This window comes from Elgaria multicarinata, chromosome 9 (genome assembly GCF_023053635.1).
Source record: "Elgaria multicarinata webbii isolate HBS135686 ecotype San Diego chromosome 9, rElgMul1.1.pri, whole genome shotgun sequence".
Lineage (NCBI taxonomy): Eukaryota > Metazoa > Chordata > Lepidosauria > Squamata > Anguidae > Elgaria > Elgaria multicarinata.
Genome location: NC_086179.1, coordinates 19,025,909 through 19,043,884, shown reverse-complemented (window position 1 = coordinate 19,043,884; position 17,976 = coordinate 19,025,909). Strand labels below are relative to the sequence as shown.

The 17,976-nt window shown below is 41.1% G+C and overlaps 1 protein-coding gene across 2 annotated transcripts in view; it reads right to left on the bottom strand.

Annotated features, from left to right (window-relative positions):
- MICAL3 (microtubule associated monooxygenase, calponin and LIM domain containing 3) overlaps positions 1–17,976 on the bottom strand; it is a 141,911-nt gene that overhangs the window by 75,489 nt on the left and 48,446 nt on the right. For both annotated transcript variants that reach the window (XM_063134836.1, XM_063134835.1), the window contains exons 21-25: positions 17,062–17,169; positions 11,827–11,934; positions 10,896–11,082; positions 8,430–8,518; positions 6,663–6,750 (exon numbers count right to left, since the gene is read on the bottom strand). In XM_063134836.1, the coding sequence (XP_062990906.1) occupies positions 6,663–6,750; positions 8,430–8,518; positions 10,896–11,082; positions 11,827–11,934; positions 17,062–17,169 (580 nt within the window). The remainder of the gene's footprint in view (positions 1–6,662; positions 6,751–8,429; positions 8,519–10,895; positions 11,083–11,826; positions 11,935–17,061; positions 17,170–17,976) is intronic.

Below are 17,976 nucleotides of genomic sequence, written 5' to 3'. Positions count from 1 at the left end.
AACACACACACACGCACACACCTGCACCACCACAATAAGTGCAAAAACCAAAGGCCAAAATAAGGTGCAACTTCTCAAGTTGGAGATGTGAGGTTTTCTGGAGCATATTTCCCATTCCTCCCTGAGTCATAGTCTAAATCTCAAGGGGGCTGTCTTTTCTTAAATTTTGCAATTCAGAATAGGAGGTTTTTAAAATAGAAGCACCCCAGTTTAATTGCTGGGAGGGGGAGAAATCATACCCCAGTGTCCTCGAGATTTAAGGTATTTTAAACTGACACACAAGTAATATTGCCTACAGTTAAGAAAATGCCCAGAGTAACTCACATCCTCCATCAGGAAATGCATGTACATATAAATAATAAAGCAAGTCACTACAATCTATAAGGTTTGAAAAGAGATGAGAGAGGGGAGAGGAAGGAAATGCTTTTCTCCCAGGAATAAAGTGTTCTCAACAGGATTTTATGGTGGATCCCCAATAACCTTACAGATTTTGCATTTCTTCTCATCCACAGAAAATGTGAAGCATTGCATTTTTTCTTGTAAGTCTGCTATACCCTCTTGACATACCATACCCAGGCTTCTTTTTATTTCTCTCTGTCCGTGTGTCCTGTGATTTGACCATTTCTTCCCTCCACATCAATACCACCATAAAAACTTATGAAGAACACTGAAGGGAACACATGAAGAGGGCTAGGAACAGTCTCTTAAAGGCAGCTTCCAAGCTAAGCTCTGGAAGACTTTGTTTCATAGGGAAGGAACCCTATCTCAGTCACCAGGCATACATCCTCAACTTTCCAGACACACAGGGCCTTCGTCAGTAAGATTTATTCTAAAAGCAGTTTCATACACTACAGTAGCTTATGCACATCTGCATGGGGGCATTCAACATGGGCCTATACTGTATTAAAGCAGCAGGTCACTTGGAACAGCTGTATCACACAGAGAGTTTTAACGCTAGCACCTGCTGTGCAGCCTATGTGACACAGCCGATCCTCATGTTGTGCTGCTACAGGTTAGGGCCTTATTTGGAGCAGCCAACAAGCAGAAGTCAATTGACAGTCTAGGGCTGCTTTAACATATAAAATGACTCTAAACATCTCTGAAGTGATAGATCTGGTTGTTTCTCGATTCCTCGAGTCCACTCTTCTATCCCGTTTTAATGTTCCCAGAAACATTATGAAACAGAATTCTTGCCTCATTGCTGCATGTTCTGAGTCCACAGCACAGGATTTGACTGACCTATAGACTTTTACAAGATTGTTTGGCTTATAAACAAAAAGCTTTAAGATGACTAGTTTAACCTTATTTCACAGATCATTAGATTGCTACAGTGGCTATAGTAGGATCTGAACAACATTTCAGAATAGGGTCAACTAACTGAAATGTAGCGTTGCTTGTGCAGGATAAGCAAGTCCATCTACACATGTAAAAGTATTCTCTCATAGGTGAAAACTGCTCTGCATCAGCCCAAATGTTTGCTATCGTCAATTCTGTGAAGAAAATATTCTGTAAATACAGAAACTGGCAGCACTTGGATGCTGGCCAAATGATATATCTGTGCTGAATTTGGGGCAAGTAAATTTTAAATGACCTGAGATCAAGAAAGTATCTCACAGCTTAGCCTATTTCTATGACATAAAAGTATCATGAAATCTTGCATTCAAAGCTGGCAACTGCATCTTAAATCAAAGTGACAACCATTTGACCAGCAATTAAAGGGCTAAATTAACTGAGACCAGGTTTAGCACATTTTAGAGCCTGTAGATTCAACAATACACCTACACGCAAATTAACTTGTCAAAGAAAAAAATACATTCAGATCACAGCCTGTTGTGACTAAGGAAAGTATACTAGCTTTTAATATGTATGTCTATGAGGGTATATACTTTTACACTGGAGATATATATCTTACATATTTCACTAAATCTAGTACAGTAAGAACACCATTCTCACAATCTAACAGAGCTTAGTCATGCTTGAATTGTGGCCTATATAAGTATTCCTACTTACTTTGTATTCCGACCTACTCCATTCCATGGCAAGTTCTGCTCCACATTGGTTATTCATTGGATGAACCAATGCATTTGCAGGAATACAACATTAGGTTTATTGCAACTCTCTAATGATTTCTGTGAGACATTTTAACACAGTTATTGAGTGCTCTATTGCTAGAAGGGACTCATCCACCTGTTTATGTTGGAAAGCAGAGATTTCCAAAGGAGGAGAGAAGTGAAAAGAAAAATCTTAGGGCTCCTCTGACCACCCATTAAAGAAGGCACTCTCCCCCCGCTTCTGCCGATATTGTAAAAATAAATGCACATAGACACAGAAGTAAATTCACCTTGCAGTCTGCAAAAACAGGTATATATTCCAAGCTGCTCTCAGAAACCCACCCAATTGCCATCCAAGTACATGAAAGAGGAACAGTATAACCACAACCCATGGGTGCTTTTGTAAACTCTGTCCCATTTTCAAACTCCTTCTAATAATCCAGGGGTCTTGATCTATGCCTTTGCCAAGCTATCTCGTTAGTGTGGAAATAGCTTAACATCACTGGGATACCCTATTGAAAGATATACCCCAAAGCAGATAACTTCTGTCCCTCAAAAGGGAATGTTTATTGAAAAAATTGAGTGTTTATTAAATTTTTGAATGATAAATTCCAGGATAGCATTTATCCATCTCCATCATCTTTATTACTAGTCTGAATCTATGTACTATAATTTATGTATTTGTAATTTATGTATTTACTATTTACTTTTATATATATCTTATTGTTTATTTTGTATATTTCTTATCATTTCAATTTAAAAATTGCACATTTATCTACATTCTAATTTTTCAGGTTTTCTCTTTTGTAATTGAGATGTCTTGGATTATATGGGTAACATTTAGGGGCTTTATCTAATGGAGAATTACTGTAATTTCAATACTCCTGTGAGTCCATGCAGTCTTCCCTAACATCCATACTTCTCAACCAGCATGGCTAGAAGTCACGCTGGCAGGGAATTATGGGAGTTGAAGTCCAGCATATCTGGAGGTTGCCAGGTAGGAGAAGGATGAGTTAGTGAAGGAGGCCCAAATGTCATTCTCATAAAGTTTAAGGGCAAGGTGCAAAGAGACTGTTCCAAGCCCACTAGACCTGGGGAAGGAATCAACACATTCAAAAACATTTTACAGACATTTACAACAAACAATACTTGTGTATTTAAAAAACATGTATATAAAAAAAATATGCATTGTAAAACATTCCAAAAAATACAAGAGAAATACGACTGTTACAGGATACAACCGCTGGAAAAGCAAGGGATTCCCACCCCCCTTTTATTGGCAGCAGCAGCAGCAATTGTGTCACATTTGCAAACGCAGAGATTGGTTGACACAAAATACTCAGGAAGACAGTACAAGGATAGGCTTAATACAGAGTCTTCCACAAGCATGCCAGAGTTAAAGCAGAGAAAGCACCCGTCACCTGTCACAGCTTTCATCACCCTTGGACCAGCAGAAAGGGCGACTTGCATCTTTTACAGACAGTTTGCAAGACACTTCTCCAGATAGCAGCAACATCAAAAGCTACTCACTTAAAGCAGCCTCATGTGCCACACACACTCCTTGGCAAACCAGAGCAGTGTGGCCTACTCTAAGGGCTAAATGCTGAGCTTTGGGATCAGTGAATTATGGCCTTTGTAATAGAATATATAGCTCTAGGAACAATCACAGAACACCTATGATACAAGAGTCACACATGCCAGAAAGTCTATAGTCATACTCTCTCACAGGAAAGTGCTTACTGTTCCCTGACCGTTAATCTAATGCCTGAACTCTCTCCTCTGCTGTCCCAAGTTGGTCAACAAGCAGGGAAGGGAAGGAATGTAAAATTCCATAGCGCCCAAGTCAACACTGGTTGCAAATTTGCTTGAAACATGCAAATAGAGGAAGCAGTGTTCCATTAAAATGTTTTGACCCATTCCATATCATCAGCTTGGAATGATCATGAACACGAATCAGTGGGAGGTGTGGATTTCTATTTGTTCCAAGACCGCACTTCTGTGCTTCCCCCCAATACCATCCAAGCACATTTTATTAAACACAAACGTTTTTATTTTCAAATCACAATCATTTTGCACATTATAAAATGCCATTCCCTGCAGGAATTCCAGTATCTTTAATGTGCAGTTAACAGAATCCTCTCTCTATCATCGGTAGCAATTCATAGTTCACAAGAGGAATGCAATACTTTGCAAGGCTGTCTGAGTTTGAAAATCATTAAACTGAGCTCAAAAAAAATCCCAGGATGCCTGGGATTCCTAAACACTTTGAACTGGAATCTAGGACCTGAAATGTTTTCCCAACACTGACCATGTAAAATGCTGGTTCTTTAAAATATTTTTTCCAGCACAATCTTTAACTGTATTCAAAAGTCATAGAAATTCCATACCACAAAGGCCAGGATTAATTAATGCTTCAATTATTGCTGTATTCTACTTTGTAGAGAGATTAAAGTATCATCTATATAAACACATATAAGTACGTGTAAAGCACACACACACTGTCAATATATATATTTAAGTCCTGATCTCAAACTCCATAAATATATAGAGATGTGTCCAGCAGCCTTCCAGTGAAATATATACATTAATTTCCCATATAGTCTTTCACTCACTATTGAACCTGTACATTCAAGTTAACTTCATACCAAGCAAAAAGTCTTAAAATGTGAGATATTTACTTCCTCCTCTGACCCGCAGAGAACAGGAACTAAAAGGTACATGGGTTAAAGGCAATGTAGGCCAGAATTAAATAATGATAAACTGAAGATAGCAAGGTGTAAAGCAGCTGAAAACGACAAGCCCAGAAATCAACTTTGCTCTTAAAAATCAAGTTTGTCACATGTACTGTACTCCACTTGTAAGTAACCTCTGCAAATTGTTGTAGTACTAAACTCATAGTCTGAATTTTAAAATGTTATCTGAACAGCCATGTCTCATCTCAGCACCACATATCACTTTTACTTCAAATAAAGCAACTGATAACAAGTAATAGGCTAGATAAGGGGTGGCTGTCCAATTTGCCTACATTTAGCTTCACTTAGATGCACTTTATTCCACAATCAAGTTCCACAGCCAAATGACACCTGTCCAAGTGTCATTTATCCAATAAGAAGCTGTGTTTTCATGTTTGAAAGGCTTGCTCGTTATAAAATCTTTCTCAGAGTGAGGTATCTTATTAAATTTTTCATTCTGTTGTTGGGTGGAAGATGCCATACAAATACCCCCCCAAAAAACACCTTCAGAAAAACACCTCCAGCCTTTTCCAACCTTGTGCCCTCCAGAGAGCTGCAGTCTAACACATCTGAAAGGCACCAGGGTGGAGAAGGCTGCTTTAACCCTTCAGTTATGGGGCAGTATCCAGCGATGCCCAAGCATCAGCGGGATCCACCACTTGCACAATGGGGATTAAGAGCTTTCACAATGGAGGTCTGCTGACCTGTCCTTTCCACAGCTTGCTTTATGAAGTGCTAAATCTCCACTGCTTAAGTGCTTGACCCCACTGGCACAATAGAATCGGCACAGCCCCAATGGATACTATGCATAATTTCTCCTGCCATTTTAAAATGTTTTTTAAAAATTATATATCCAATGGAAGGGCAACAATTTAGTACCTTCACATAAGCATAGCTATTTAATTCATGTGTGTTAAAATAGACTAGTTTGACTCGCCATAACCAAAACGTAGAACCCATTCCAGCCTCTCAGATTTTACTCAAGGTTAGTCACCGACAGGCCAAGTGAAAAGTGGGGCCAATACAGGAGTTTGTGACACAAAGGGAGTATCACTCCCACACAGAAAGGAATCAAGTTTAAGATTAATCAGAATGCCCTCAACAGCATACAGCTTGGTTTGACAGGCAGGAAAATTACTGGCAGGAAAAGCAAATATTTTGGCACAGGAAACCACCACATGCCAACACCAAGGCCACCCAGAATTAAAGGCTACGGGTCCCCTTAGCTGTAAAATACATCAAGGAATCAGCTATAGCAACCACAGTTCGAAGAGGTCAATGAGATTTTGATGTTTTGCTATTCAGGTACCGTGTTAGTGAGAAGCAGAGGGACATCATATTCAGAGTTCAGGTGAACACAGAAATCCAGTTAATGGACTCTTCCAAACAATGATAATACTCTACCTAATTCGCTCAACAACACAGTTTTTACAGATAAATGTTTAAATTATTGGATTCACCCCAGGGAAATCCTAAACTGAGTGTCTGTGTTTCCCTGGACAAGACTGAGAACAATACTCTTGTCAAAACCTTTTTTTGAACGGCTTTGTCTCCCAAACTATTTCCCCCCACACACATACCAGCCCCCAAAACCCAACCCAACAAGTAAACAGTGTTACAAAGTTGTTATTACTGTATTAATATCCTAGTGCTGATAAAAACTCCCCTAGTATCTGCACAAGAACCTCTGACTGGACATACAGAAAGGGAACCCCAAAAGCCATCAGCTGGCACATGAAAAAGGAGTCCAAAGGATTTTGAGCTACGTGGTGCCCAATTGAGGAAATTGTGCCTTGGAGGAGCTGGCTTGCCACCCTAACTCTGTCAAAGAGGCGGAGTGAGTACTGCGACACCCTGCCAAACAAGGAAGCAGAGCTACCTGGGGTCCTCTCTGATGACGTTGAGATGGAATTTGCACGTCCGGCCCCATCAGCTGCCATGCTGTCCTGCTGGGTCCCTTTGTTGTCCTGGGGAAAAAATAAGCGAGGAAATGTGAATTTTAAATCTTAGCTTAAAATGAGAAGATGCAAAGAACAAAACAGTGGTTTACTCTTTTACATCTAGGACATTCCAGATCTCATTCTCAGTATATCATCCTCTTCATCCAGCTACCTATTTCTTCATGGAAAGCCAGATGGAGGGCATAGCCAGGGCCACATCATTTATTCTGCACTTTTAATACACGACTGCATTACTTTTCCACAGCACTGCTTCGAAGAACCTCTTGCTGTCTGGCCATTTGCTTCGAAGCCTCAACAGCAGCAACATCTAATGCAGGGATCCAGAACCTCTTTCAGTCCGAGGGTGAGGTTCCATTTCAGAGAAGCTTTTCGGGTCCGCCTTCTAATTGTAGGCAGTGTGAAAGGCAAAAGGGGTGTGGTTTAAACCTCTTGCTGCCCGTAACTTAAGTCTTCAGAGAGGGATTTCAACATTTTAGAATGGGGGGAAACGTCTCAAACCCGGCAAATCTTCAAACAGCCACTTGGTGGGGGAAAGGGGGAGGGACGGGGGTAGGAGGCATGGACATGCAGGGAACTCTGGAGGGCCATGTTTCACTCCCAGGAGTGTGGTATTTGCCTCCTAGGCCTGAGATTCTGCAGCCCCTGATCTAAAGGCAAGGGAAGGGAACTTTTCCAATGACCCGGGGCCACATGCCAAAGCCGGGGGACGGGGACGGGCGGCGGGGACGGGAAAAGAGCAACACGTGGGCAGGGCCACCCCATCACTTCCTTTTTCCTTCCTTCCTTCCCTCCCTCTCACACACATGTACACTTCTCTCTTCCTCCCACCAGCAGCCTGCCCACCCCTAATCTGGGGAGTGGACATTTTATATCATCATTCCCCCTGAGCCTTCATCAGTCATCACTCCCTTTAAATTAAATCTTACTGTGTTTATTAAGTATTAGCTGTCAGATACATATTGTCAGCCAGGGTATAAATATTTAAGTAAAATAAATACTGTTAAATACATGGCATGAAGCCAAGCAGTGAGATTTAAAATATATCATTAAAACATGGGTCTGTAAATACTAGATTCTGCCACTTGAAAAAGAAAGAATAGAAAACAAACGGCAGAAATGAAATACATGCACGTTAGCCTTTGCAATTCAGTACTTTTAGAGTTATTCCTGATATTTTATATATATAGTGGCAGAATCTAGGTTTTAAACTTATATTCATGTTTTGACAACTGACTCCTTCGCTTTGGGTTTGAAATGATAATTTGAAGAGTTCCCTGATGGAAGACTTCTCCCACGAAATACGGTGGATGCATGGAAACATTGCAAAGCCCCCTATTTTATTAACCTCAACAATAAATTGGATCTTGGCTATATAGAAGTACGAATGACTTATTCTGCATATTCCTGCACACCTATTCTGCCTTGCCTTTGGACTGGCACGGTTCCTCTTGGATTTTTGTAAGGTTTAGAAGCAACTCCCAAAACAATTTGTAAAGGTTTCCATTAAGTGCTGGATTCAACAGACTACAGCTAATAATTTAAGAAAGATCCATGCACACATGTGATTCGGGAAGATTCTAGACTCTTTTGCAACAACGCCCTCCTCTTCCAAACATCCTGAAGCCATTTTCCAATACAAAATGGCAAAAACAGCCTTATTGGTTAAAAATATAGAAGCAACTTACCTTTCCAGACAGAGGACCCACTGCTGGTCTCTTCCTCTGTGCATAACCTGAAAGTCTGTAACAGTAGTGAGGTTTGCAGTAGAATTTTCCTGCAAACAGAACAAGTGGGAGAACGATAATGAGAAGATGAAAGCTATAGTTTGGTAACACTGCAATGCCACAGTTCCTTTGCACCCTCTCTGTCCTATCTCATCTAATATAAAAGGAGAAAACTGTGCCTAGAAGTTTTAATTCAAGTTAATTTCTTCCGTTCTTGAAAATAATGGATTTTCCATAGGGTGCCTTGACAGCCGTTTAACCAACACCCAATCAACCACCAGAGCGGCCCAGGGAAGCCGGCGTGGTATCACAGATTAACAAAGCAGTACTGTGTAAGGAACAAAGGCTGCATCACATGAAAATCTGGCAGAAGTGCTGCTGGAAGATGCAAGAATGAAGGCAGAGAAGGGAGGGCTGGGCATTAACTCCAGCAAGACCATTACTTTGTAAGCCACTGTGGGAGCCTTTTTTTTGTCTGAAGAGCAGGGTTAAAAAGAGTTGAAATAAATACTAGATAAATAAATCCAGGCAACCCAGGTGATGTCCAACTATAAGCCTGAAACATGGTTCTGGATATTCTCCTTTGACAGTGACAAGAGGTCAGTAGAACCACTACTGAAATCAGGGGCATGGTCTTGCAAGATCATCCAATGTGCCATTGAAGCTTCTGAACAGTCTTCAAGGACAGCCCCATATAGGAAGCTACACCAGGCTAGTCTCAAGGTACAAAAGGCAGGAGTGGTGGCTTCCCCGAATAGGCTTTCTATCATCTTTGGCCTTATATACACACTGAGCAAGAAGATGACAGGATGGGACCCTACCCATCCCCCTACTTTGGATGTCCTTGTACAAAACCTATTGAACGCCTCAAGAACAATTTAATGCCTGTAAAATTCCATGGTCTCATCACCAAAATCTCATGATCAACTGTATCAACAGAGTACATCATCTCAAAGTGATGCCAATCTCATTGCCTTGTGCTCAGCCCCCACTCTTTTTAAAAGCCTGGCAGGAATGAAAAAAGCTGGTGTTCCCCTTGTGTGCCCAGAGCTGAAATATAACCACTCACTCCAAATTGGGAAGTTGGAGACAAGACAAAAAAGTTAGATGTTTGAGTAGAGGCCAAATAACCACAGATGAAGCCATCCAGCCAAAAACCTTCTAAAATTATAAAATCTGCTAGGGAAGTTGTCCTCAATGGAAGACTTTGGCTGGGTTCACACCTCACGTTAACCCATAGTGGGTAGCAAGTTACACTGGGTAGGTGTTTATGCAAGTAACCTATCATGGTCCCATCAGACAATCAGGCAAACGAGCTGAACAGAGTAATTTATTTCACACACCCCTCCTTCTCCACCTCTAGTCCTTCCACCCTGCCAGGCAGGTATCCCAGTTTCCTTTGTGGTGGGAATAGAAATCTCTTGATGGAACCTGAATTTTTGGCCACTCTTGACAAGCAGTTCTGTAGGCAATCTCCGTAACCCACGCTGCATGACAGATAACATGTTAATCCACCATAAGTAAAATAAGCCTTACTGCAGAACATGGGTTCTCAGGGTGGCTTATTTGTTAGAAATAACCCACCATGGGGCGAGGAGAACATCCCACAGTCAACATGCTAACCCATCATGGATTGTTCCAGAAAATAAACATCGGTTAGTATGTTGTGTGAACCTAGTCTTTGTCTCTCTCAACTCCAAGTTGTTACTGCTTTATTTCAGAGATCCAAGTGATTTAAAGGCACCAGTGCTTCCATCTCTAAAGCTAAGCAGGTTTGATTTTGGTCAGTATTTCAATAAAAAATTGCCTGGAAACTTTATATCCATCATTCAGCGATCTTTACAGAAGACACTGGATACAAAATAAATAGATCTGTCCATTGTTTAAAACATATCCCATCCTTAGCCCACAATATACAGGGTAGCAAACAACGAACTACAAAATCCATTTATTGATTTACCTCTTGGTCTGGTGTTAGAGTTGGTTAATTTGGCAGCATCTTCCAATCAGCAGACATGGAACAATCCTTATACAGCATCAATCCCTCTCTCCAACCAGAGGCACTTACAGTTATATGCTACAAGCTCTATGAATGTTACTGTGTAGCCCCGTTTCTTGCCTTTGTAAGAGATTTATGCCCTTAACTGTATTATTTTATTCAATACAGTTCTGGGTACAAGTAGTGTTAATTAGGGTTGTGCATTGGATTTGACTGAAGTCCATGATGAATTGGGCCACTTCAGACTGTTTCTGATGCTTCCTGAGGCAAAGCAGGCTTCCCTCCAAAATGGGCAGAACCAAAGCTGGACCCTGCATGAGCCTTCATCCCAAAACAGTGCCTTTTCCCCTACTTTCTCTAAACACTAATATTCTGGGGGTGTTGTTGTTAAGCAACTGACAGGTCCCACATCTGCACAGTTCACTTACCATCCACCAGGTCATAGGCATAAGATGATAAACGCAGAGTGGTGGCACAGTATTCACACTTGAAGCAGCTGCGGTGGAAGAACTTGCCTTCGGCACTCAGTCTTTCCATCACGTAGACACGCTTGTGGCAGAAGTAACAGACGTCGCTGCCTCCCAAGTTTGGGGGGAATTCTTTTTTTAATGAACCCTAAAGCGAAAGGAGCAAGGAAAGGCCTGGAGTTATCAGCTTGCTTCCTGTTTTCATGAGGATTGTTTTTATATCCCGTAGAGGAGGATGCTCCAGTCAAAGTCAAAACACCAAAATACCTATGGATAACTGGAAGATTCTGACATGGGGAGAAAAGGACAGCCAGAGAACACACTTCCTTAAACTGTAGCTTCCAACCACCTGAAAATAAAGAGCCTTAACAGCATATGGGGGACTCAAGGATCTGTAAATGTTGTAATTTCTTCCCGCTGCCTCAGTTTCTCCCTACCTCCCATCTCTAAAATGGGAATAATGATTACTTACCTCATATGGTTGTTGTCAGTTAAAAACTTGTGCTCACTAAAGAGTCATAGAAGTAATTACACAATTCTGATGGCAATAATCCTTCTCCCATATCTAGTAGAGACAATTACTATTGAAGTTAGCCCCTAAACATCCATTGACAAATGACATGTCCATACATTAACTCCAAAGACACCACCTAGCTTTGAGGGGGCAAAGTCTCCTCTAACCAATCTTTTGTGCACTACCCAATTTGTCTTTATAGTAAGACCCCCAAAGATCCACAAGTTCAGGTGGAGGCACAGACAAGGAAGGGCTTATGTCCAGCTACCTTTTATCTAAGCACTGAGGAAAAACTAGACTCCGTATTACAGCAGATCTAAAGAAGAGCCATCTAATTCCTAATCACAAACACACATCACCTTCTGTACATTCTCTTACCAGTTCCTTCTTGTCTAGAAGGGTTTTAGACTGTTCTTTCCTTTGAAGCTGATTGGCTATCTGCTCAGCCAATGAGCTCACGCCACCTGTATACATCTTTATATACTTCTACCAGATGAAGGTAATTTGGGCAGTGGGGGGGGGTAGGGGTGGGAGAAGAGTAGATGAACAGGAAAAAAATGAGGGAAAAGAGAAACAATATAAATTCATGATAAAACTAGGAAAGAAAAATGGCACAAAAGGTGCAGAAGGGTTTCAAACCATGCCAAGACAGTGGACAAGGCAAGCAAATGTGGTACCAGCAAAACAGGTGATGTCAGCAATCACTGGCATGGGCAGCACTAAAAGTTAAAAGTTTGTAATCAGCCACACTAATAACCTGGTTAGAGACTGGGTTGTTTGTTTGTTTGTTTTGTTTTTCTAGGGAGCCTCCTTGAGAAGTAGGTAGGAGGTGAATGGCCAACATGTTCCAAACTCCATCTCCCCAAAGAATTTCCTTTACAAGTCCTGTTATACCCACCGGATTCTTTCTATATCCCCATTTTTGTCTCTGACAACTGTGCGTGGTCTCATCAAAGGGCCAGATCTAGTCCAAAAGCTGCCAGTTGCTGACCCTCCACAACTGGCGATTCAGAGGGCCATGTTTCATGGAGGTGGCAGTATGGAAGCACTTTATTCACAGGGATACTCAAAGATTAGGATACCGTTAGCATTTATGATATCCAAAAACATAAACTGGGGAACTGTATAATTTAGGTAAAGGTTACCTTGGGGGGAAACATGGGGAAAGAGGCATTTAACATGGCTAAATTTGCTGGTATCCACACTATGCTTAGGAATACGTTCTACTTCCTTGCAGGGCTGTAAAAATACTATATAAACTTCGCTACTTCAAGTGCTATTAAAGCAGCAAGCAGCACTACATGAAAAGGGGAAAAGATAGGATTATGTTTCAGAAATACACTAGGGAAGGAGACAAAGTCATGGAATGCATAGGGGCCTAGACAGCGAGATGGAACATGCACAGCTACACCGAACAAGTCATAAAAGCTGAGTCTTCCTAGCCCCAGTTAAATGTAAGGGGAAGAGATGGTGGGTGGGGCAGCATGACCTCTTTGCAGGAAAGGAGGTTTGGAAATAGAATACCAAACAGATTGGGCTCAATCTTCTAACAAATTTATCTACTTCAAAAACAACAGATGTTCCAACTCTTACATGTGAATCTCCTTCGTACACAAAGCAAGATTAGCGAGACACCTTCTGACTAGAGATACCAGGAACCTAAGAGGGGTGGAGAAGTTCCACTAGCTGTTAAGAGCATAATAGATGTCTCCAAACAAAGTTTTATCTAGTCAAGCATCCTTTGCCCTCACAGTGGCCAGTGTGCTTCTGGGAAATGCAAAAGCAGAACAGAAAGGTTTGTCCCTCCACTCATCTACAATAATTGATATTCAGAGCTAAATGGAATGGAATTTCTATTTTGCTGTCACACTGTCTGTATCCTCCCCACCATGAATTTATATACTACTCTTTTTGAAAACATCTAAGCCATCCTTCCCAACCCAGTGCCTTCCATTTTTGTTGGGACTACAACTCCAGTCATCCCTAGCAAGCATTTGGAGGCCACCAGGTTGAGGAAGGCTGATCTAAGCCTATGTACAATGAAAGGGGATAAAAGCACCATGGATTAAAAGGCAAAAAGAGAGTGTTGAATAGGGCAAAACATGATTTTAATGTAGCTCTTGTAGCTCAACGTGTTTAGGAGTCAAAGATTCCTTCTTCAGAGCTTGCAAGATTCTCTAGTACCTCTTGAGCAGACTCAAAATTGGTTTTAGAACAAAAAAGCAATGTTTTTCTTTCATTCTATCCTCATGCATGAATAGCCTCTGCAGAAATAAAGGGGTGGGAACTGTTTTGTTCTAAAACTAATCTTGAGTCTGCTATATCTCAAGAAGTACTAGAGAATCTTGCATATTCCTGAGGATGGAGTCTTTAAGCCAGTTCACATGTCATGGCAGCAATTAATTAACATACAACTGGCTGGGACACATAAATACTTCTGGTTTGCATAAATACCATATGAATGCCCCATTCGTGACAACCGAACCCAGACGTTCCGGGTTGTTTATGGGTTAAACATGTCAGAGCTAACCTAACAACAAGTCACAGGTTAACTCTGGGTTCCACATTGCCTTGTATGGAAGGTTCTCTTAGTCCCTAATGATTATTTTCATTGCCTCTTCTGCACCCCTTTTCCAGTTCTAGGATATCCATTCTGAGCTTGGGTGACCAGAACTGTACATAATATCCAAAATGAGACTGTACCACACACTTGTCTAAAGGAATTATGAGCCTAGCTGTTTCATTTTTAATTCCCCTCCTAAAAATTCCTAACACAAAATTTATCTTTCACAGCTGATGCACAGAGTTTTCACTGAGCTATCCACCAAAGCACCAACTTCTTTGTCTTAGAGAATCACAGCCAGTTTAGAATCAACCAAAGTATATATGCATATGCTTTTGCATGTGTTTATTTTGTGAGGGTTTTTTTTTTTACGTATAATATATTTAAATGTTTTATGATATATTAAGGAAGTAGTGTTTTTTTTAAAAAAATCTTTTTTTAATTGCAGGTGGAGAGACTGTAGTACTCTATATTGTCAACAGGTATGAGAAGATAGGATTGTGATATGCATATATAATTCTTTCTATATATCTTCTTTTATTTATTTTTATTTATTTTTCTTATATCTTTTTATATACTAAAACACTGAAGAAGACCTACGGTCTAAACATTTGGTTATTTCTGGTATTGAACAACATGATTTTATAACTTGATTTTGGTCTCTTCTATTGCTTAACGACTATATGTTTGCAGCGTGTATAAAGTAACTTTATCAGACTTTCGGGATATTATTCATCTTCACCAATTTACTTATCCCAATTGTTTTATTGTTTCTCGCTTTTGGGTTGGGATAAGTTTCCTGTTTGGTCTGGAAACCCAGAAGTAGAACATGAGTGCCAATAGCACTATCCCACTCCTGTTCCCCAGCAACTGGTATACAGAGGCATACTGTCTCTAGAACTGGAGATAACATATAGCCATTAGGACTAGTAGCTCTTGATAGCTTAATGTACTTAATCACTACATCCTGAGGTAATAAATTCCATAGTTTGACCATGCACTGTGTGAAGAAGTACTTCCTTTTAATATCTTATTTGTCTCCAAGACTGACTCCACTCCTTTGAGTGTGAAGTGAACAAGAAAGTTCTCTAATACTAGGCTACCTACAAGACTGTCCCAATTCAGAGCCTTGGGGGATCCCCACTGCTTGTTTCCATCTATTGTGAAAACTGGCAATTAATTCTTATCTTCCACCTCAGGGGTTATAACTCCCATAAACCCCAGCCAGCATGAATAATGGTCAGGGATATTGGGAGTTGCAGTCCAAAATATCTGGAGGGCACCAGGTTGCCTAGCCATGCTCTATTTGTTCAGAGAACTTGTAACTAGCTAATGAAGAGGCAATGCAATTGCTATGTCTGAAGCAGGCTTCTGTGGCTGCCAGCAAATTTTCTGTTGCAGAGGGAAGGCCTTGGCTTACGACTGCTTCTCCTTCCCATCCCATAGGGGTGGAGGGAGGAACTGAGAGACCTGTGGTATGATGGTTCTCACTATCAAGCTCTTCTCTAGACTATCTAGGGAGGAGGCAATGCAAGGACGCCTTACCAAAAGAACTCGTACTACTTTGGCTCATGTGCTATCCCAACATAGGGGAAAGACAGGCAGAAGCCTCAGAGGAGGGGACCCTGCTTCCTGTCTAAAAGATAGGGCCTGCCTGGGGTGATGGGATGGGACATCTTTCTCCTGCTAAAATCAGAAGACTGAATGGCCCCATCCTCTAACTGCGCTCTGGCCACCTTGGACAGATAGGCAAATCCAAACACCAGTTAGGATCATCAATTTGAAACTCACTACCACCACCGCCGCCTCCCACCCTGCTCAAAACTCCCAGATGAAGATTACATACTCAACCCATACTCTGGGTTGGCATCACATGCAAACCAAGCCATTTTTTAAAAGGACTAGCTGAGTCAAAGAGAGGTGTCCACATGCTCAGTGATCTGTTTTGCAGAAATAGGCAACATTTACTAACACAACAAATGAAATGCTTCCTCTGAAATTCCTTGAGCCTTCATCAGAATAAGGCAAGTGGCAAGCATTTTCCTATTTGCTACAATGCTCAGAAAGCCAAGCGTGACTACTCCATTATTTTTGCACAAGATGCACAAAGCAGCTTGAATCACATCCTCAAAGTGAAGCAGCAAACAAGCATTTATTTCTTGTGTAGACTGTTCTATGACCAAAGAAAGTTCAGTCCTAGAGACAGCTGATGAGAGACATACAACACAATGATGGGAATCAGGAAGCCTGGTTGTCGGATCTTTTGGCAGCCAAAAATGGCTGCCTGGGACAATGGCCATAACATCACCATGGTTTAGTGGCCAGCTGCAGTCCATGGGTTCATTCATTCCTCCCCTCCTCTTCTTTACAATAACCATGGTTTACTGTGACGTCTAAACTAGTACAACATAATTACCCACTAGCCAGACTTGCTCTCAATCGAGAGACGAAAACCAGGATTTGATCTTTTATCTAGTTTGAGAGCAAACTATGGTTAGCAGTAATGATGGTATCACCAGTTCAGACAACACAGAATAATATAGCAATTGCTCAGAAGGAAATAAAAATGAAGGAGGGCATGAGCCCAAGGAGGATGGAAGGGAAAAGAGGGGGAAAGGCACACAAGCTCACAAGGCACTCCTGATGACCAACCCATGATTTGATAACTGGTCCCCATGAGGGACAGCATTACCAATCTGGAGGTAGAATCAGCCAGTTCCGGATGACAGAGACAAGATGCCATGGTAGGTGGGTTTTTTCCCCCATAAAATGTTTGGGAGCCACTGTTCTTTCTCCTACCAGACTAAGCTGGCAGCTTTGAAAGATACAGGATGTGCTTCATTTCAAAGTTCTATAAAGCTTAGAATAACCAGGACACAGTGACAGCCTCAACCTTCTCATTTGCAGGCACATCGGCTAAGCCCAGCCACATCGAGGCAAAGGTAACATATGAGTCTCGCTTTATCTGGTGGCACATTCTCAAGTGGCAGGAGATGGAGTAGGCCTAGGTATGCAGCCAAGTGCAGCTTTTAAGCCCCACACCATGCTACCTGTCTGAGGGAGTCAGATGAGGGAGAAGAAGGGCGGCTGGAAGAGCGGAGGCTACAGGAGAGCTCCCACTGCTCAACAACAGATCGACGAGATCGCTCGGCCTCTGGCTACAAAATAAAGGCAAGAAAGTCAGAAGATGGCATTTTGAGAAGCCACATTGATCGGAGCCTCTGGAAATAAGAAAGGCAGATCTTGCAACTAAAATAGAATTGTGCATTTGCTGTGCACTCACCAGCCAAACCTCAACACATCAAATGTTTGGAGGAAATGGCAGAACACTTAAACCAAAGGCTAATTTCAGTTGTGAGTGACCTCCCTATTACTTATCTTTCAAGTTCTAGAAAGGAACAACTATCAGAATTAAAGGGCTTTATAAGGACTGTGCGCTGTGAACTTTTCTAAATTATATACTGAGGAGTGTATATACTCTGGACAAAATTGGAAGAATTTTACTGGACGTTTAGAAAGAATGCAAATATATCCTTTGGAAGAAATAAACAAAAATATCCTGGTCATGAAGCAATACAGCAGTTCTTAATAAAAAGAAAAAAAGAATTTTCTAAAATGACTTCTTTTTCTAAAAAATGAGAGGTTGTAAGGCTGCTGAGCAAGACATGTCAAAATATATATGCTCATATGCAAGAACCTCTTTTAACTCAGTGGTTCAATCAAAAATATATACATAATTGATACTTGACAGTACAGAATTTAGCAACAAGGTGAAAGACACTGTACCAGCCTATGATATAGGGCGGGATACAAATGTTTTAAATAAATAAATAAATGATAAACGTGGAAGCAGAAAGCATGTTTTGTTTCCCAATTGATATATGATTATATTCTTGACACGGAGATACTGCATTAATAAAGTAGAACACATATGAAAATATATGTGTTTCTTTTCTTTCTTTACA